The sequence below is a fragment of the Solea senegalensis genome, linkage group LG21 (assembly GCF_019176455.1).
Source record: "Solea senegalensis isolate Sse05_10M linkage group LG21, IFAPA_SoseM_1, whole genome shotgun sequence".
NCBI classification, from domain to species: domain Eukaryota; kingdom Metazoa; phylum Chordata; class Actinopteri; order Pleuronectiformes; family Soleidae; genus Solea; species Solea senegalensis.
In genome coordinates this window covers 17,130,278-17,152,400 of record NC_058040.1, presented here as the reverse complement: position 1 = coordinate 17,152,400, position 22,123 = coordinate 17,130,278, and the positions used below count along the sequence as shown (strand labels likewise).

Genomic DNA, 22,123 nt, shown 5'->3' with positions numbered 1-22,123 from the left:
AGCTTTGATTCCATTTCATTTTTATTCATCAGGACAGTGTACAATTACATAAATTGCATAAAACAGCTGATGCTACAGAGATGCTTGTACCAGACTGTAGCTTAGTAGCTAATTAACATCTGTAGTCCTAAGGGGAAGGGGTTAAAGTGCAAGATATATATAGTGCATGTTAATTTACCATTCAAATACATTATCTAGACATCAAAACCGACAGCATACATACTGATATGATGACTCACTCATTCACTGTGGCATTGTTTCCATAAGCTACTGCAATGTCACAAGATTTGTTTCCGTTCAGTGTTGCATTGATTTTTCACTAAGATCTTGTATTGATGATGGGAGAGTCGGGCCACTGAGCAAAGCCTTCTCCAGCACATCAAAGATTCTCAATGTGGTTCAGGTCTGGACTCTGTGCTGAAAATGATGTCTCATGCTCCCTGAACCACTCTTTCACTATTTGAGCCTGATGAATCCTGGCATCATCTTGGAATATGCCCATGTCATCATTGATGGAATAATCTGGTCATTCATTATATTCAGGTAGTCAGCTGACCTCTTTCTTTGGGCACATGATGTTGCTGAACCTAGACCTGACCAACTGCAGCAACCCCTTACCTATTTGCTTATATTAAATCCAGGTGGAGACTTTTTTTTGGCCAGGCAGTGTATATATAGCTATATATATATATATCTATATCTATATCTATTTATATATATATATCTATATAACATGTGTATATGGTGAAATGAGGTGGATCATATTGTGGTTTAAAGGCAGCTCAGAGACAAAGCGTCTCTGTCTCACAGACGATCGTGATATTAAACAGAAAAACATAAACGCTGCAGCTTTATTGAGATTCTGCCGTCGTGAAGCTTTTTAACGTGAAAAAAAAAATCAAGTCACGTTTACAACGACAGTCACAGCTACAGGTCACACACACACACACACACACACACACACACACACACACACACACACACGCTGTTTTGAGATGTTTGAAATTCCTGAGCTTGATGACGATCGACCAGAGCGTCGTTAAGTTTGATGCAGAGCAACCGGGAGGGATCACACACATGGACACACACACACATGGACACACACACACACACACACACACACACACACAGAGCATCTGGCAGTGAAGCAGGAATGTAAATGTGTCGTTGCAGTGATCAGAAACTGGCATCATTGAGCCATTAGCAGATGCAAATGAGGACAGAGCTGGCAGCCTGGTTTGTCTCACTCTGTGTTTAATAGACACACGCACACACACACACAGTCACACAGTCACACAGTCACAGTCACACACACACACACACACACAGTCACAGAGTCCAACATCTGGACTGAGAGCAGGTTTGTGCCAAGCTTGGAACAGAGAAAACAGCATCGTGAGACTGAGCAGTGATTTAACTCACAGGCACGGGAGGGTGGGGCAATATAACACTTATATTAAGAGTGATTATTATTTTCATACATTTATATTAATAGGAGTAAGAATATATATTTACTTTATGTACATTTGTTACAAATGTGTCGATCAGGTCGGCAACACGATATTCCATCGTGAGAATAATTCAAATGATGCTAATGTTTTATAGAATTTCAAAGTAAAAGCGTTTGTTTTGATTTTGCTGAAACAGGCGATTGAGATCATTAACTCTTCACAAAAAAGACGTTTAGAGACATTGAAAATTATGTGAGAGGTAGAAGCTGATTCTTGTAGAGTCGCCCCCTGGTGGCTTTTGCTACACATTTTTTACCTGATGGTTGACTCAAGGAAACCAGAAGACAGTTCAAATTTTCTGTGCAAAATTGTGCTTGACATGGTCGAGTGACACCAGGAAACAACACCAGGAAACCACGTGTGAATAATAATAATAATATAACTGTTTTATTTGACTCCAGTCCAGCAAATGTACACAGACAGTATTTATGTTGTTAAAGGGACAGTGCGCGATTGTTGATGTTTGAAGTGGGTTTGTACGACGTCGGCAGGAGATTTAAAAAAAATCTTCGTCACATCGTGACACAAATGAGAAAATAATCTTCATTTAACAAACATTTCAGCTTAAAAAATGTTTCACTGAGCTCTCCTGGCTGCTTCTCCACACAGGAAGTGAACCTGAGCAACAAACTCTATATAAACAAGATTTATGAACGTGTTAGTCCGTCTAAATTCAGACTTTTTAAAAACACACAGAGAATTTGACTGATTTATGCTGCGTTCGCTTTGAGATTTAAATATGTTTAATATTTAAATCACACTGGTGTTCACTCATGTGTTGCACTTTATCAGCTTTTTTCCAGCCAAAATGGCCGCCATGCCTTATAAACTCCACTTTTTTGCAACCAGTGTAGTCGCCCCCTGGTGGCTATTAAGCACCGGGGGGAAACGTGGAAGCCTAAGTCCATTTATTTATTTTTGTTATCATATATACAGTCTATGGACAATATACAGTAAGTGGAGTGGAAGGGGCCAACGGGGGGCCAAAAAGTGTGCTGCCAACTAGTGGTCGGAGGTTGAACTCCCACATAAAATCACTGATACAGTATAACGCCATGAAATATTGTGATATTTTAGTTTATCACAATTTTTTTCGATGGGGAAAAAACACCTAATGCTAACAAGCTGAAAGCAGATATAGCGCCACCTAGCACAGTGTAAGCAAACACCATTTATTCACTAAATAGTTTTTGTGCTTGTTTTAACGGTTAACTGTGCGTGAAAACGGAATGACTGTGTATAACAACGTCACATGACCCCCACTTCAAAAAAGGACATCGCAAACTATCCCTCTAAGGGTATCTAAAAGGTCAATTTTCATCTTAAATAAGCATTTATTTTTTATTTAATATTGATGTAAAATTTTTACCATTCACTCAAAAACAAAAAAGCCCTGAAGACGTCTTTAAAAGCGACGATCATGTGACTCATCGAGTGGTCAAAGACAGAACGGCGGAGTTTCAGTAGAGTTCGCAAAGTCCGTCCAGCAGTTTGCAACCTGACTTTGGGTTTAATCGCAAGATAGAAGAGAAACATTTTCCTGATTTTTGAAAAACTGAGACGCGATAAAGTTAGAAATCTCTAAGAGGATTAAAGGCTCCAGTCGTTGTTTTTCGAGCTGGTGAAGTGAGTTTACGTGTTATTGCTGCTGCTGCTGCTGCTGCTGCTGCTGCTGCTGCTGCTGCTGCGAGGTTCCTGGTTCTGCTGCAGTCGTTCCACAAAAATCACTTCAGTCTCAAGACGACAACGGCGACGGACGTCTGCTGCGACGTCGTCCGGAAAAAAGTCGCCCGCTGAGACAAACGGATCAGTGCATTTTCATCTTTTCTTCTTGAGTCTGTGGTTGTTTTGGTCTGTCGTCTTGATTTTGATGATGATGATGATGATGATGAAGAACCTGAGGCTGGTGAATGAACGAAATCTGGAGAAAAAAGGGGAAAAAAAGACGTATTTAGCAACTTTCAAACTTCATTAACAGACAGTGTTTTTTAATAATTAAAACAAGTTTCTGTCATTTTAAACCTGAAGATTTTCATGTTTCTTTGCTCCATAAAAAAACAGTTCTCAAGTTCCGGTCAGTTGTCGCTAAGGGGAAACTCAGACTAGCTAAGCTAACGTTAGTGATGAAATTACCTTCCGATATTGATCGAAAATGTTCGTATTGTGCTTCTGTAATTTTTTAAATAGTTAAAAAAATTAATTCTATTCACTAAATACACTAAATACTCAACTCTGTTGTTGGCTAACCAGAAAAAGAATAAGACTAGCTTACTGATAAACAGGAAGTGACCGCGCAAATACTATTTTGTGTAATCATACATATAGATATTCTCTTGCAAAACAGCTCCAGTGAGTTAGAGTAAACACTTGGCGCCACCTAGTGGACTGAAACATCGATTTATTTTCTTTAAAGTGGACACATTATACCCTATTTCCCCCATTAAACTAGTTCCCTGGTGTCCTAATGAACATGTCAGTGACATGCTTTGGTCAAAATACCATAAGGATGAAGCATCATAGCAGTTCAATAACCCTGCTAAACCCGCCCTTTTCAGAACACTGGGTTTTGTGCGTGGTCCCTTTATATGCAAATGAGACACAGGCAAACACACGCCCACTTCTTCCAGGGGGTTTCTGATTTGTCCTCTTTACAGCGCTCACTCGCTCAGCTCCTGTTCCCTCCCCTCATTCCTCTCCCCCTCCCTCCACTAGTTCTCTGACAATATCAACATGGCAGCGTGAGCAGAAAACAGCGAGAGTGTCGTCACAGGAAGAGACGTCCTACATAAGGATGGAGCCGAACAGTGTCCAACTGTAAATCAGTTAAAAACACTTAGGGACAGCACCACTGATCGCTGCATAAACTGCTGCTGTATGTGACTGTATCAGACTGAGTCTGTGCTCCGGTCATGGAGGACGTACTGAACAAATATGTTTAATTAGGACGTGTCAGAATGGTCAGTTATGACCTCTATGTGACCTTTTCTTAACAATGTGTGTGTTTGTACGTCGCTGACTAAATACGGCGACCGCTGGCCGCAGTCTGATGTGAAGTGGTGCGAACACACGAACACACGTTTGCTGACTTTATCCGGCACATTAGCTTCATATATAAAATCCTCTGTAAAACACTGTGCTCCCACCAACAGCACACTTGTCCCTCCGCGTTGACATAATACCGCTCTTCCTCCCTCGCCTGCACTCTCGCAGGGACAAGATGGAGCTAAGGTGGAGCTCTCCAAGTAAACTTACTGATGGGCGGTAACATTTGCGGTGAAATGCGCATGCTGCCATCATAACGTGCAGGGAATTCAACATGGAGTGTTTTATCGCCTATACTTACACTAAGCAGAACCACGAAAACATGACTGAGTATTCTTTTTCCACACTTTGGCGACTGGTAGGGCCTCCAGAGTCCCAAATATAAGTATTGAAATGGTTAAAGAGTTGATTTTGCATAATATGTCCCCTTTAATGCTAATTTTACAAAACGTTTATTTGTATCAGTAAAAAAACATACATGCCAAAAATATATTGCAATATTTCACTGTATCTATTAAAAAAAAAAACACCCTTTAATTCAAGTGTCAACATGAAGATTTGTGTGACATTAAAGTGTCTCTGAGGACGAGCATGAGTTGGACATTTGTGTCCGTGTGGACGCACCAGAAACCATTATTAGCGTCACGTCCGTGGTGATACGAGTGAAATGTGACTATAATTGTGACGCCGCGTCCCTCGACTGAACCTGAATTGACTCGTTAAAGCTCGACGCAATAAAAGCCACTTAATAAAAACAAAAAAAAAGAAAGAAAAACCCTCTGCTGCTCAAACGACCTCCCGCGGAACAATAAACACCAAACTCTGCTCCCATCAACGGGAAGAGCCTCGTCGCTAATTATTAGCTTCTCCATTAACCCTGCGACACCACCTGCTGCAATAATGAGACGACTGGGGGACGGATTTTGGGGACGGAGAGGAATAATGTAATTATGAATAAGACGGCAGAGTGAAGCGCTCTCAGCAGGAGGGAGATCAAATATTTCCTCCTCCTTCGTTTAGCCTCTAATTCAACTGTAGAACTAAGGCTAAAGTTATCTTTTCCCTTTTTTTATTTAAATTCTTCTTCTTCTAATAAGAATAATAACAATTATTCACGGCAGACTGCACACAGAGACGTGTAAACGCTGCCCTCCACAGTTCAAACTTCTTTATCACCTTAAATCTTCATTTGTTTAGAAAATGAGCTGTGTCATCTTCAGGCTAACTTTAAGCTAACGTCCTGAGTGTTAGCCTCTTTGTGGAGAAGAGTTTGTTGTGTCTGTTTGAAGATAAACACACGTGAAGATGAACACACATGAAGATGAACACACGTGAAGATGAACACACATGAAGATAAACACACGTGAAGATGTTATTATATCGCTGCTGGAATTTTAGATTTAAATTCATGGAAATTCTTCAGGCTTGTGGAGGAGGACGTGCGTTTTTTTCTCTGTGTGTCATCGTTTTACTCCATGACTGTGTGTGTGTGTGTGTGTGTGTGTGTTCCTTTCAATAAGACAATGAGTGGCTCAGTCTTAATTACTCCCTAATAATTAGAAAATCATGATAATCTGCTGCTTAATTGAAGCGGCTGAGTGACAGTAGACACACACACACACACAGTCTTGTACAGCTGTCTTAGTGAGGACACCCCTTGCTTTAACCTTAATCATAACAATGAAATTGTTCAGACAAATGTTTTTGTGTCCTCACAAAGATGTAAGTACACACACTAACTTGCGAACACACACACACACACACACACACACAACAGCAGCAGAAAGAATCCTGCAGGAGAAATGACCACGCACACACACACACGCACACACACACACACACGCACGCACACATGCACACACACTGTGACGACCCTTTGTCTCGTTTAAGAACAAGGCAGAAAACGACTTCACTAAATATTAAAAACTGCTCTTTTAAATCAGTTTAAAAAAATATCTGCTCCTATCTGTGTGTGTGTGTGTGTGTGTGTGTGTGTGTGTGATGTTAACATATCACACAAACAGAGGAGCAGTGAAGGTAAATGTCTCATAATTCAGCGACAGATCTGTCATTGCATTCAGCTGTGGGAACATTAGGGAGGTTCAATTATCGTGATTAGCCCGAAAATACGAGACAAGATAATTATGTTTAATCTTCTGATTATATTTTCTTGTATTTATGTGTGTGTGAAACATAAATAAATAAAATTAGCTTTATATAACTTGGAAGTTGTATGTTTGTTTTATCATATTTTATTGTACTGATGATGTTTTATATTTATCATTTGATAATTGTTATTTATATATACACATATATACATATATATATATATATATATATATATATATATATATATATATATATATATATATAAGTATATATTTTCTACTCTAGTGTATACTGCAGTTTAGCAGGTAGTTCCAGCTCGTTGTAATGTATATGTATTTAAATTTTAGGGTAGTTTAGTGTGTAGTTCTGTGTTTTAGTGTAGTTTTAGTGTGTAGTTCTGTGTTTTAGTGTAGTTTTAGTGAGTAATTCTGTATTCTAGTGTAATTTTAGTGTGTAGTTTTGTGTTTTAGTGTAGTTTTAGTGTTTTAGTGTAGTTTTGTGTAGTTCTGTGTTTTTAGTGTTTTTTAGTGTGTAGTACTGTATTCTAGTGTAGCCAGTTTTTAGAGTAGTTTTAGTGTGTATTTCTGTGTTTTTAGTGTAGTAGTGTGTAGCTTTAGTGTTTTAGTGTAGTTTTTGTGTGTTTTGTGTTTTAGTGTAGTTTTAGTGTACTTCTGTATTCTAGTGTAGTTAGTGTGTACTTTCTGTATTCTAGTGTAGTTTTAGTGTGTAGTTTTGTTTTAGTGTAGTTTTAGTTTGTATTTCTGTGTTTTAGTGTGTATTTCTGTGTTTTAGTGTAGTTTTAGTGTGTATTTCTGTATTCTAGTGTAGTATTAGAGTGTATTTCTGTGATTTAGTGTAGTTTTAATGTGTAGTTTTGTGTTTCATTGTAGTTTTAGTGTGTAGTTCTGTATTCTAGTGTAGTTTCAGTGTGTATTTCTGTGATTTAGTGTAGTTTTAGTGTAGTTTTGTGTTTTAGTGTAGTTTTAGTGTGTAGTTCTGTATTCTAGTGTGTTTCAGTGTGTATTTCTGTGATTTAGTGTAGTTTTAGTGTGTAGTACTGTATTCTAGTGTAGTTTTGTGTTTTAGTATAGTTTTAGTGTGTATTTCTGTGTTTTAGTGTAGTTTTAGTGTGTAGTTTTGTGTTTTAGTGTAGTTTTAGTGTGTAGTTCTGTATTTAGTGTATTTATTAGTGTGTGTATTTCGTGTTTTAGTGTAGTTTTAGTGTGTAGTTTTGTGTTTTAGTGTAGTTTTAGTGTGTAGTTCTGTATTCTAGTGTAGTTTCAGTGTGTATTTCTGTGATTTAGTGTAGTTTTAGTGTGTAGTTTTTTGTTTTAGTGTAGTTTCAGTGTGTATTTCTGTGTTTTAGTGTAGTTTTAGTGTGTATTTCTGTGTTTTAGTGTAGTTATAGTGTGTAGTTCTGTGTTTTAGTAGTTATAGTGTGTAGTTCTGCGCTTTTAGTGTGTAGTTCTGTGTTTTAGTGTAGTTTTAGTGTGTAGTTCTGTGTTTTGTGTAGCTATAGTGTGTAGTTCTGTGTTTTAGTGTAGTTTTAGTGTGTAGTTCTGTGTTTTAGTGTAGTTTTAATGTGTAGTTCTGTGTTTTAGTGTAGTTATAGTGTGTAGTTCTGTGTTTTAGTGTAGTTTTAACATGTCTACCATGTATAAATGATACTGTTCATGTAAAAGCTCAACTAGGGACAAGAATTGAAAACTAGCAGTAGCTGTAAACTCTGTGTACAGCACATCAGTTGCATTCTTTGTGTTGAACCTGTGTTCACTGTGTATTGTGTTGTGCTTGTGTGATAAAAATAAATAGTTTTTTTCATAGACGCTGGTCTTTTGCCAGTTTTTGCTTCCTCAGCTTTTTCCCGGCAGCTTCAACACAGCGACACTTGTTTATTATTAGAAAAAAGCTGCTTTTGCTTCCTCTCTGGTTCAGTGTGTGTGTGTGTGTGAGCTGAACGTAAAGACTGAAGAGGAGAAGGAGACGACACCAGCTCAGCCATAAAAACACCAATAAATAAATGAACAGCAGCAGGAAACAAAGTGAGCTGAACGTAAAGACTGAAGAGGAGAAGGAGACGACACCAGCTCAGCCATAAAAACACCAATAAATAAATGAACAGCAGCAGGAAACAAAGTGAACAGGCCGAGGTTTTGGCAAACATTTAAAATGCTACACAGTCTCTCTCTCTCTCTCTCTCCCTCTCTCTCTCTCTCTCTCTCTCTCCCCTCTCTCTCTCTCTCTCCCCTCTCCCTCCCTCTCTCTCTCTCTATAAAAACACATTAGTAATCACTCGTCAACTCTCAGCGGCTCTTTTTCGCCCAAACGACTTCCATCCAGCCCAATCTGCATAAATCTGCATTAATGGAAGAGTTTTTTTTTTCTCTCCACAGAAAACAAATGTGCTTAAAACACTCCTTATGTATATGTATATGTATATATATATATATATATATATATATATATATATCGTTATATATATACATACATATATATACATATATATATATACATATATATATATATATATATATATATATATATATATATATATATATACATATATATATATATATATATATATATATATATATATATACATATATATATATATATATATATATATATATATATATGTATATATATACACATATGTGTGTGTGTGTGTGTGTGTAAATATCACACACACACACACAGAAATCATGACAGCGGCAGATTGAGCAGTAATTACAGATGTACCTGTCATGTCAGTGTTTGTCCTGAGGGGCGGCACCAGAGTGAAAGAATTAATGTTCAGAAGACAGAGTGAATGAAGTGAAATATTGTGATATTTTGCACGGTGATATTTTGTCTCTATCAAGTGATATCAAGTGTTGAATTTGTCTTAGTAAATAATTTACAAATAAACTTTTAGAGGATAAGCATAAAAAAGAAAATCAAGTGACGTTTCAGTCCACTACATGGCGCCAAGTACACAAACTCAAGGAGCTACTGATATATCACAAACTTGTCCGATACAATGTCAGCGCATTTATGAACGTATGAAGCTGTTAACGACACATTTGTGCTGAGTCATTTCAAAGACAACTGTCTAACAAAATAACAGCACAAACATGACTCAGCTAAAATGCTTTTGCTGACTTTTACTTACATTTTCACATCTTACATTTTCACATCTATATACATATATCCGTATATATACACACGTGTATACATATATATATATATATACATATGTGTGTATATACACATTATATATACACATACATATATGGATGTATATGTATATGTATATATATATATATATATATATACACATTATATATACACATACATTTACTTACATTTTCACATCTATATACATATATCCGTATATATACACACGTGTCTATATATATATATATATATATATATATATATATATATATATATATATATATATATATATATACATATATATATACACACATATACATATATATATACACACATATACATATGTGTGTATATACACATTATATATACACATACATATATGGATGTATATGTATATATATATATATATATATATATGTACACATATATAGGGAGAGAGAGGATATTTGGATAATATCGTAATGCCACTTAAATATGGTGATCATATCAATTCCGAGGGTTTTATTCTACGCAGACGACAATCAATTGTTGACGATGGTGACGACAAACATCTCAAAGTTTGTCGTATCGGTTGAAACATGGACGCACACATATGTCAGGTGAGCGAATGTTCTCCATGTTAAAGATGCTTTACTGTGATTCCATCTCTTAATCTACAAACATGACTTGTTGTTGTTGTGTAAAGTGTAAAAACTAAGTGAAAACAGTCTTCCTGGTCTTTACTCTGTTGTCATGTTGCCGCGGCAACCCCGAGACCTGGATAAGCAGAGCCGGAGAACTGGGAGGATGATGGATGAACGTGTGAACTTCTCAAAGTAAATGTTTTTTAATCTAGTTTTGTTTACAGAGTCCACATAGTGGAAATATAAGTGATAAGCTAACAACACTCACACACACACACACAAGCTCACAGCCCATCAATCACACACACACACAGTGTGTTAGTCTGCTGCTGCACGGCTGAGTTTCAATCAGACACAGAGAAACACATCAGCATTCACACACACACACACACACATTAGGACTGCAATGATTAATCAATATGAATCCATAACTAAATGAATAGTCAACTGTTCAGTTTAAGTGTTTTCTGGAGTTTTCAGCTTCTTAAAAGTGAATATTTTCTGCTGTTTTTTGACAGAACAGGACATTTGAGGAACGTCGTCTTCATTTATGGACAAAATAATCGACACCTTGAGGTTTAGGTCGTTGTTTTTGGACGTGCTGTAGAAATAAAGTTGACTAACGTGTCTCTAAGGCTCATGGTGCAGCGTCACATATCGCAGACCCCGGTAGACTCCGGGTCCTGTTGTACCACACTTCACCAGCGGGTGGCGGGTACAAGTGTGGACGCAGAGAAGAGAGCGACGCTACAGAGGAAAGGTCGACTTCTTCTTCTTCTTCTGTGTCTGCTCAGTGAGCGAGGGCTTTACTCCACCTACTGGTGGGGCGGAGCTTCACGCAAACACACCCAGGTATACCAGGGCCTTGAACTAGAGCTGAGATTGCTGATTGCTCGGTCACTCGCCACCGATTCTGATCATTGATGAATGTGTTTAGAGCTTTTTTTCATGATTAAAACAAGATTTCTGATCGTTTCAGCGTCTGAAATGTGAATATTTTCATCCTTTCTTTGACATTTGAGAACATCGTCATTTCCACGATTTCTGACATTTTATGAACTAAACGATCGTCAGATTAATCGATCGTTAGTTGCAGCTCTACCTAGAACCCGTGTCAAGTTTTCTCGAGGATGTCGCTCACGTTTTCACTCTCTCACCTGTCTCGCTCTCTCTCTCTCACCTGTCTGTCTTCAGGCCGTCTTCCCCTCTAAAAGCTCCCTGGTGTTTTCGGCGGCCCGCGCCAAACCATCGGCCATCAGCGCCTCCTCCAGGCTCCTCCTGGCCTGGTGCACCTTCAGCTCCTGCTCCCTGCACACACACACACACACACACACACACACACGTTACTGTAACTCCGCCTTTCGCGCCATGTCAGCTGACATTGAGCCTCATGTGGAGGATAAAGCGGTAGAAGATGGATGGACAGAGCTGTAGTTGTATATACTTGTTATTACGGTAGAACCTCAGGACTTCAGCGAGAACGAGCGTCCAATCACAGACGAGACGATAAATCAGGATTATCATGATGTCATGACAGGGTTAAAGGGATCTTCCCCTAAATTTCTCATCATTGATGTTGAAGTTTTCTGACATTTTTGTACTTAATTGACTTTGTGAAAATAACCTTATATTGCAGCTAAAAATTAAAACCTGCGGCCACGTTCCAACATGTGTGTGTGTGTGTGTGCGTGTGTGTGTGTGTGTGTGTGTGTGTGTGGTCACAGACAAAGTCGACTTTAGTTCAGGGTTTAAAAATAACTGAGTTTAAAGAGAGAGAGAGAGACAGAGACAGAGAGAGAGACAGAGAGACGTCTGCTGCTGTGTTTAAAGCAACAAAAGACATAAAAGAAAATGTGTGGATTAACACAGAGAGAGAGGCGGGATCAAGGTTTACGAAGCTTAAAGAAAGAAACGATAAGAGGAAACATTTTTAAAAACGATTAAAGTTATAAACCGAAACAATAAGAAATGAAAGAAGAGAGCCAGAGAGAGAGGGAGGGAGGGAGGGCGGAGGACGAGGTGAGAAGATGAGAAGGTGGAGGAGGGAGAGGAGAGGAATGAGAGCAATTTAGGAAGACATGAGCATTCAGCTGGAGGAGGGAAGAGAAGAGGAATTGGAAATTAATGGAGGGGAGAGATAAGAAAAGGAGGAGGAGGAGGAAGGAGAAGCCTGGAGGAAGGGTGGAGATGGAAGGAAAAGAGAGGGAGGAGGGGGAGGAAAAACAAAGGACGACATTGTTTTATGGGCAAAATTTGAAGGAAGGAAAGAAATAGGGAAGGAAAGAAGGAGAGATGGAAACAAGGAAGGGAGGAAAGAAAGAAAAAAGAAGAAAGGAAGGACAGGAGAGGAGAAAGAAATAAGGAAGGAAAAATGAGAGAAGGAATGAATCAAAGAAAGAAGGAAGGAATGTGAGAAAGAAGAAGAAGGAAAAAGAAAGAAGGAGGGAAAGACAGACGATAGGAATCAAGGAAGACAGAAAAGAGCTCATGAAGAACGTGAAGGATCAGGGAAAAAGAAGGTAAGGAGACAAGGAGGATCTGGAGGAAACAACGAGGAAGAAGAAATAAGGAAGAGGTGGAGAAGGAAGGAGCGAAGGAAAAGGACGTCTTAAAGGAAGAGAGGGAAGAGAGAGAAGGACAAAACAAATAAGGATACAAGGAAACGATACAAGGAGAGAAAGGGGCGTTGGAGGAGAAGGAAAAAAGGACAACTGGGAAGAAATAAAAAGGCAGAACTAGAGGAACTAGGAGAGGAGGGAGGAGACACTGAAGGAAACAAGGAGAGGTAAAAGGAAACGGGAGAGGAGATGAAGGGAGTGAAGGATGCAGTGATGGATTTCAGTGAGTGTGAGCTGTAATGGCTTCAGCCAGCTGTTCACACACACACACACAGTGTGCCCACAGTGCCCCCTGCTGTCAGGCTGCAGTAACGCATGTGTTTTCAGACAGAAGAAGAGAAAACATCCGCTGTTTTCATGTCATGTGACCACATTATTGAGGATTTATCAGCAGAATTCTGACTTTTTTCATTCATTTTTGATCTGAAATCAAACCTCACGAAAATAATAACAATAACAATAATAATACTTTACATATCTTAGTCATTACTCATGTTCTTTACAGCGGGGAAGTGAGGTCAAAGGTCATAAATGTGAGCGCTGAAACCAGCACAGAACTATTATTACCTGAAGAGAGTTCTCAGGTAATGCTCGCAGTAGTTTATGCTGTAAATATCAAGGCCATATTCTGCTGTCTTCTTTTGATTATTTATTATCTTTATCTTTACTGTAACAATGTAAATTTCCCCACTGGGGGATAAATAAAGGACTAATCTTATTTATGCAAATTAACACGAAGATGTTTAAATAACACGAGTGTACATGTGTAAATAATTGTTATATTTTCCTTTTAAAAAAAGGTGAGGTTTGATTTCAGGTCCAAAATGTGCTGATAAATGATCAATAATGTGGTCACATGACATGAAAACAGCCTCAGCTCTTACAGGTCGAGCTGCTGTGTGTGTGTGTGTGTGTGTGTGTGTGTGTGTGTGCACAGACAGCTAGTTTAAAGCCATTCCACTGACGAGGAAGTAAAAACTTCTTTATCAGATGATGGCGACGGCGAGGAGGAGGAGCTGAAGTGAAGAGAGCAGATGACTGCGGCGCCAAAACATTTCTGTCTGCTGCAGTTTTCAGACTTTAACGGAATCAGCTGAGTAAAATAAATAATGCCGCTATTCGCGAAAACGCACCGAACTTGGCGCTCACATCGGGAACCGCGGGAACTACGGCGTGACCGAGTTTTAGCACAATCCGATGAATTTTCCTGGAATTATAATCATAATAATATTTTTTACCAGGGTCTTTGAATGCATCTCGTTAGCTCAGAGCTCAGATTATTCACGAGTATCAAAATAAACAATAATCAGAATAAAAAACCTCTGCTGCTTCCTCCTCCTCGCTCCATCACTCCTCTCCTCTGATGGCCTGTCTCCTCTCACCCTCCCTCCCTCCCTCCCTCCCTCTCTCTCTCTCTCCTCCCAGCAGCGAGCTGACATCAGTCATCGCTCTGAACCAGCGACGGAGAGCGAGAGAAAATAATCATGATTTTAAACGAGTGACTCACAGATTCTAACATTAACAAGATTTTACTTTACTTTTTCTTTTATTAAATTACCGAGTATCGGGCCGATACTTGATCAGATATCAGACAGATAAAGAAATGTAAATTCTTTTATGCATATAAATAAAACATCTGACCGATATCTGCAGATACAGAGCTTGTGATATCGGTATCTGTCACAGAGTGGTGTGTTCCCGTCCTTAGAGCACACACACACACACATTGTTCCAACATTATCAGCCGGTATTGTCTCGAACTGTATTATGGGATGTCGCGTTTCCTCGGGTACTCTCTCACCTGATGTGTTCGTCTGTGACGGTGAAGGCCTTACACAGCGGCTGCGACGTGTTCAGCCAGATCGCCGGGTTCTTCTCGGCCGCCGCCGACGTCTGTCCCGTGATCGGAGACGAGCTCATGTGCAGAGCGCTGGCGATGGCCGAGAGGAGGGTGTCGTCTCCGGAGTCTGGACCCACACCTGTCCACGCGCACGCACACGCACACACACACACACACACACACGCACGAAAGGCAACAGACAAGAAAGCGGTCAATTTTAAATCAGAGCTATCTGGTAAAATACAACAGTTTAATGACAAGAAATGTCTTAGACAACACTAACATTCTGTCTGTATAATTGCTGTGTAAACAGTAGAACAACTATTTTAAATCATAATAATAATTAAATATCAGATTTATATGAAACTTTTAACTGAAGAAATAAAGATTCCGTGAGTCATCGACAGTCTGCAGGATTCAAAATGAATGAATGAATGGATGAATAAATACTGACAAGTTCACAGTCAGAGGTCAGAGGTCAGAAGTCACAGGTGGAGACTCACTCTGAATGCCTTTGGGCAGATTCATGGTCCTCAGAACTTCCTCTTGGACGTCGGACGACCGGAGACCTTTTAACCTTCTCTCCCAGAACAGCTGCGCGCACACACACACACACACACACACACACACACACACACAGATGTGTCAGTTCACACGTTCACATTCAGACATGCTGTGGAGCTCCTCACGTACAGTTCTCATGAAGTGCCACAAGGGGGAGCCTGAACAATGGAAACGATACGTCCTAGGTCCCACCCACTGTTTTTACAAAGAAGTTTTGATTTGTGTGTGTGTGTGTGTTCTTGTATTTGTCCCCTTTTGTCCTATTTTGCCCCTCGTCAGGACCAGTCGTCGTCATGGAGACCAAATCCTGCTTCAAGTGTGTCTCACCTGTCTCGGCTGCTCGGTTGCTCTCTGCGGGTCGGCCTTCACCTTGTTACCGGGGTGATTGGTAACCTTGGTAACGGGCTGTTTGAAAATGGATGCCGTCTGTCTGATGGGCAGAGCTGTGTTCAGATCCGGTTTTCCTCCCTGAACCAGAGACACAGAGCACTTTGGTTTAGTCCTCACTCACTCACTCACTCAATCACTCACTCCTCTCCTCTCCTCTCCTTTCCTTTCATTTCCTTTCATTTCCTTTCCTTTCCTTTCCTTTCCTTTCCTTTCCTTTCCTTTCCTGAAGTCCTATGTTCCTTCTCTCCTTCATGTACTGTTTGTCTTGAGTGAGTGTGCTTGTGTGGGTGTGGGTAGGTGTGCGTGTGCGTGTGCGTGTGAGTGTGTGTGTGTGTGTGCGTGTGTGTGTGTGTGTGTGCATGCGTGTGTGCGTGTGTGTGTGTGTGTGTGTGTGTGGAATGTAAAGAGTTAACTCTGTGGGTTTCACACACGACAACAACAACAGGAAGTCAGAGTGTGTGTGTCACACATCGATACAGAACGCACGCACACACAAATAACACACACACACACAGACAAAATTCTTTCTCTGATCATAGTTCATGTTTTTATGAATCTTCTGTGACGTGAGGACATTTTAACACACGACTCAGGTCTGGGTCAGATTAAGGTCAAAGCTTGGTTGAGGTCTTGGTTAAGCTGTAAGACTGCTGTACAAAATAAATGTTTAAGGCTGTTTCAGTCTCTAACACGGACCAAAACCTGGTCCTAAAGAGGCAGAACCTCATGGATGCTGCTGAGCTGAAGACAAACGTCTACCTTGGTGGACAATATGTTCCATTTCTCGAAGACGAGGACATTTTCGTCCAGTCCTCGCTATTTAAAAGCCTTTTAAAGATCTGGTTTCAGGGTTTGGACCATGGTTTAGGGTTTTTTTTTATCTGTGATGGTTCAGTTCAGGACAAAGGCCTCGAGGCTGAGTATCCTCACCAAGACTCCTGTACAAGAATATGTGTGTGTGTACGTGTTCATGCGTGTATTCTCACTTCTTTTTTTTCTCTCTCTCTCTCTGCACGCTGCTGTGTGTGTGTGTGCGCGCTCATGTGCGTGTGTGTGTATGCTGCTGCATCTCATGTGTGCTGCAGTTCACACACACGCACACACACGCACACACACACACACACACACACAGTCTGTAAAGTGTGTGTGTTTAGATCATTAAACCTGTGTTTTTAATGCTCTAAACAAACCACTAACAATCTCATAAGAGCCATAAACATCGCAGTGACGCTTCAGCGACATGAAGAGTGAGTGAGTGAGCGAGTGAGTGAGTGAGTGTCGTTGTCATGTGACCGGAACTGTTTGCATTTATTTTAAGATAAAGATATTGTTGAAATAAAAAGCAGCAGCAGCAGATGAACGCTTTTAAATAATCAGTCCACACTCAAGGCTGTGACGTCAACACTCGAGACAAAAATCTGCGAGAAGGAAAGTAAAGGGAGTCGTTCACACGAGGACGTTTAGGAGAATCTGCAACAGTGTCTGATCTTTTAGGTTCTTTATCCACACAATAACAGTGTTTGTAGACATTTAGGGAGGTTGTAAGCTCCTTTCAAACACTCAAGGTCACGTTACATCTTAAGTAAGATCAGTTCTTGAGATGATGCTCCAAAAGGATGCTTCAAAGGTTTTTCTGGAAACGCGGCACCAAAACAAAATGGACACTAAACGCTGTAGTGCATGTGCCAGGCCTGTGTGTGGCGCTGTGACACTACTGCAGAAATAGTACACAAACACAGAGGCGTGGCTATGACGTCACGCTGGTTCTGTGTGTGAGCACGGACACGAGAGGGTCGAGGGCTTTTATTTTGAAATGTTGCGTTTGTGACTGCGTGTGTTTGGCTTTAATCTGCGTGAGCGAGAGAGAGAGAGAGTTCTGCTGTGGATAAGAGACGCTCCTGTCCTTCTCGTCTCATAATCGTACCGGGACATTTTCATGTCGTCCCGTTCTTACGGACATGACCTGGAAACACCTGTTCCAGGCGGAGCCGACAGTAAGCTCCTCCCCCTCACAGGTGTGACCTTGTCCGTTACCTTGGCCAGGCTGAGCGCGTCGTGTCGGAGCCGCTGCTTGTTCTTCTGCAGCTTCCCGGGCATCATCTTCCCCGTCCGGAAGTCGAAGCATGCCAGATCCATGCTGTTGCCGAGGTAACGGGACAACTGGGGCTTACTCCTGAACTTCTTTCCCGTCGGACTGGAAGAGAAGAAAGAAAGAAAGAAAAACATTTTAATTCATGTGGAAAGTCACCAACGCAGAAACACTACAAAACAGCAGGTACGATCGCCAACGGAAAAGCCAATATTATTAGATATCGGCTGACGTCACTCTGACTTCTATGCTCGTGCTAGCGCCATCTACGTTTTTTTACAATGAAAACGACAGCAAAGACCGAACGACCTCTGCAGTCAGGGCATGGCGTGTATATCAGTAACGATCCTCTGAAACGGTTTGTTTTTATTAGATTCACGGCACGTAAATAATGTGTGAGATGTTGCAGCAGCAGCAGCAGCAGCAGCAGCAGCAGCAGCAGCAGCAGATGCCTCAGCAGGGTGTTGCTGCTGTTCCAGTAAGTCGACCCGCTGACCGCTCTCCTTTACTGGAACTGATGAGTCATGTTACACCGCAGAAACCTCAGCTGTGAAACCGCCGAGCTGCTCCTGCGTTCTGTGCTGCTGCTGCTGCTGCTGCTGCTGCTGCTGCTGCTGCTGCTGCAGGTCCAGGAATCAGACGACAGGAAGCTGCTGACACGGAGCCGCGCTGGCGCACATCAAACAGGAAGTGAGCACGCGCGCGCTGCCTTTGACGGAGGAAAAAAAAAGAGCAGCGTCACACGGCCTGACCACAGACGTGCAGCGGGGAGTGACCAACGTTTCCTCTGTCAACTCTGTGAAGAGTGACGAGACAAAAGAGAAAAACACAGCTGTTTGATTTCCTGTGTTCCTCTGAGTCAGAGGACGACGCAAAACACGAACATTTAGACAAAACCTAACGTGGAAAACAGAAACATTGCAAAATGAAGCCTTAACCTTCAGCTACCAAAATCTACACGTCGAACGATACGGGTTTTTCAACGACCGATACTGAAAGCAGTGGTTTGCCGATAATTGCAGTTTGCGATTTTTTTGGCTCATATTTTTTGCTTATTTTCTTTTTTAACAAATAACACAAAAAAAATTAATATCATGTTATTTAAAATTAAACCACTTTCATCTACATTTTATGTCCTTAAATTTAACTTTTAGTAAATGTATCGAAACTAAAATTTCATACATTTTTTATAAATAAAATGATTCGGCCCATGCTGATTTATATACATATATGTATATACACATATATATATATTATTTTTTTTAAATGGTAAATATCGGCATAATTGATAGGTCTATATCTATAAATCACTGATGTATCATTACACTGACTAATATGTGGGTCAAATATTGATTTTTCAAAAATATTTTTGTCTTGCTGAAAAAATATATGAAAAAAAGCCAAATATCCGACTAGTGATAAGGAATGCAGTCAACTCGTAGTTTTGCTTGCGATTTTTGTAAAACAAAAAGTAAAACCACACTTCGGAACGAAAGCGGCGAAAGCTCAGTTTGTATCATTTCTTCTGTAAATCATAAATAACAAACCATCTCAACATTAATTACTTTGCTTTTTCACGTAGGTATCAGTTCATGAATATGACAAGAATCGATGACTAACCGATATACGGTGGTGTTGTGACGTCATGTTCACCACCGGAGAGCGAGGACAAACAAACACAAACAAACTTCCCTGACCACTGTCACGTTCACTCGCTCTGATCTCTGGTGACGTCAGACAGCCGTTCCCAGAGAGTCGATCGATCGATCGATCGGTGAGCGGTTCCCGGACGTGATCGGTGACTGGTCGATGAGTGTGATCACCTGTAGTAGTAGACGTCGCTCTTCCCGGCGCTCAGCCCGGACTTCCTGATCACTTCCTCTTTCTTCCAGCCGGGCGGCAGCGCGGGGCACTCCGTCCTCTTCTTCTCCATCCTCACTCACGGGTGTCTATGCGACTTAAATCCGATCAACTCGATAGGAGACGGGGAGTCCCCCGACTCTGTGACAGGCGGCGTGGCGGTGAACGGAGCAGCGGGCGGCGGACGTTCGGTTCCCAGCACAGCGGCTCTGCCCGCCTCCTTCCCTCCGCTCTCAGCACTCCCGTTTCGGGTTAAATAAGTTTCCCGGTTCGGTCCGGAAGTGAAGAGGTCGCGGGTTAAAGCGGTTTATTTAGGGGGTTTAGTTCTTCCCCGAGAGCGACGACTCATCTGATCTGATCCGAACTGAGCTCAACTAGACCAACGGCTGTGACGTAGGAGTTATCAATCTCACACACACACACACACGCGCGCGCCCTCTCGGAGATCGTCTCGAGTGAAAGATGCGTCACTCGGACTTAAAGGGCCAGTCTGTGACATTTAACACTGTTTATTAACATTAGCAGATGTTTAATGTACTTCCTGTCACTTCGCACATGACCGTCTTCTGCTGCTGCCAACGATTTACAACAGAATAAGTACAAAAAGATTGTAGTATCGGTTTACTGTGTACTTTTTTGGCAGTTAGCATTAATAACTTTCTGCTGATAAACAGAAAAACAAACAATGGTGCTCTGTGTCTAAAAGGTCCAGTCTGTGACATTGGCAGACATTTTTTTCCTATCACTTTGTACAGAATCTTCTTCTGTTGCCAACGATTTACGGCGAAGTACAAAAATATCGTATCGTTTCTGTAGCCTTAGCAACAGCATTTGCTATATACTTTTTTAAGCATTTCTAACAGCAATATAAATTTGATTTCTGCTAATATACAGAAAAAACTATGCTCTGCATCTTAAAGGTCCAGTCTGTAACATTTAGCATGTGTTTATTAGCAGAAATGTAAGTTTGTGGTAGTGTATAATTGCTAATTGCCTAAAGTACATAACAAGTACAGAAGAAGAAGAGCATACGATGTTTTCATAATCTTAAAATTATCCTTATACACACTAGTTTATAGAGAGATACAGCGCCATCTATGTAGGCGGAGTCAGACGTACACGGCCAGTAAAACAATTTTCTCCTCCGCACATATACTCAGACTCTGCAAGTTGTCTGATTGTCCGTCTTAGTCGAACTATGACCTTAGCTTGATTAACCCGTCCATGTAAACATATGTAAGCGTGACTTCATTTATCGCCAGCTGCACTTTTGTCGTGTTTGTTCCACGGTGAACGTGATGGTGCCTGGACTTTGAGGCAGAGTGACGAATCCTTCTTTTGTTGTCACCCTCACATCTCTCTGCTTCAACTCACAAGTGACGTCACAGGCTGTGGGTTAAAGGGGCAGCAGCAGTAACAACAACAGCTTCAGCAGCAGCAGCAGCAGCAGTAGTTGACAGCAACAACAATAACAACCATGAAGCCAGGAACAGAGATCCACGTCTGCTCTCAAGGTTTCCTGTGGGTTCTGGGAAACCACTGAAACCACAGCTGAACTCTTACTGACCCATGTCTTTATTATGTTAACCATAAACAAATGATTGACGCACATTTAGTTGAACTGAATTAGGAAAATATGTATTAAAACTATAAAACAAAACAAGTGATTGCAGTTCTACCCCCAAAGCAGTTGGTGGCAGTAGTGGAGTAAATAGGAACATCCACTATCAATGAAGCTGACAGAAGAAGAAGAACCTGAACAAACGTTACGGTGCTTCTGTTTAAATTGGAAGTTGGAACTGAGAGTCAACTCAGGTTTTCAACTGGAAATCAGAGTTTTCTCCAAGGTCCTACTTCCGAGTTCGGATGTAAATAGAACACAGTATTAAACCCAACTGAACAGGGTCTTACTAACCAAATCACCTGGGGGGAGTGACCAACTTTTTGTGACAAAAAAACAACACAACATAGTATACAGCAACAAATTGAATTGAATTTCAAAATCCAAGTGTGTGTTTTGATATGGAACTATAAATAGTTTACAATAAAAAGTGTATTTATGATGCTCTGTAAATAAAAACATTACAGAAATAATATTTATGGCTTTATTTTAAAAGGAGGCCCGTGTGATTGGTGGGCCAAAAGTGGCCCATAGGCCGTGAGTTTGAAGCCTCTGTAACAATAAATATCCCACTTAATTCTTCACAATAATCTATCCACTGAACGTCTAAAACATTTTCAAAATTATGAATTATAAACTGAAGGTCTTTAATCTGAAATGTGTTGTTATATCATTTAAAAAATCGTAGTGTTAAATGAAT

General features: G+C 40.6%; 1 protein-coding gene across 1 annotated transcript; it reads right to left on the bottom strand.

The window, feature by feature from the left end:
* Positions 1-1,877: 1,877 nt before the first annotated feature.
* LOC122758608 (methyl-CpG-binding domain protein 2-like) lies at positions 1,878-20,221 on the bottom strand. Its single transcript, XM_044012871.1, has 7 exons — positions 19,766-20,221; positions 17,888-18,047; positions 15,791-15,931; positions 15,403-15,493; positions 14,861-15,038; positions 11,622-11,749; positions 1,878-3,432 (listed from the first exon to the last, which is right to left on the bottom strand). The coding sequence occupies exons 1-6, from the start codon at positions 19,873-19,875 to the stop codon at positions 11,632-11,634; spliced, it is 798 nt and encodes a 265-aa protein (XP_043868806.1). The 5' UTR covers positions 19,876-20,221; the 3' UTR covers positions 1,878-3,432; positions 11,622-11,631.
* Positions 20,222-22,123: the final 1,902 nt, after the last annotated feature.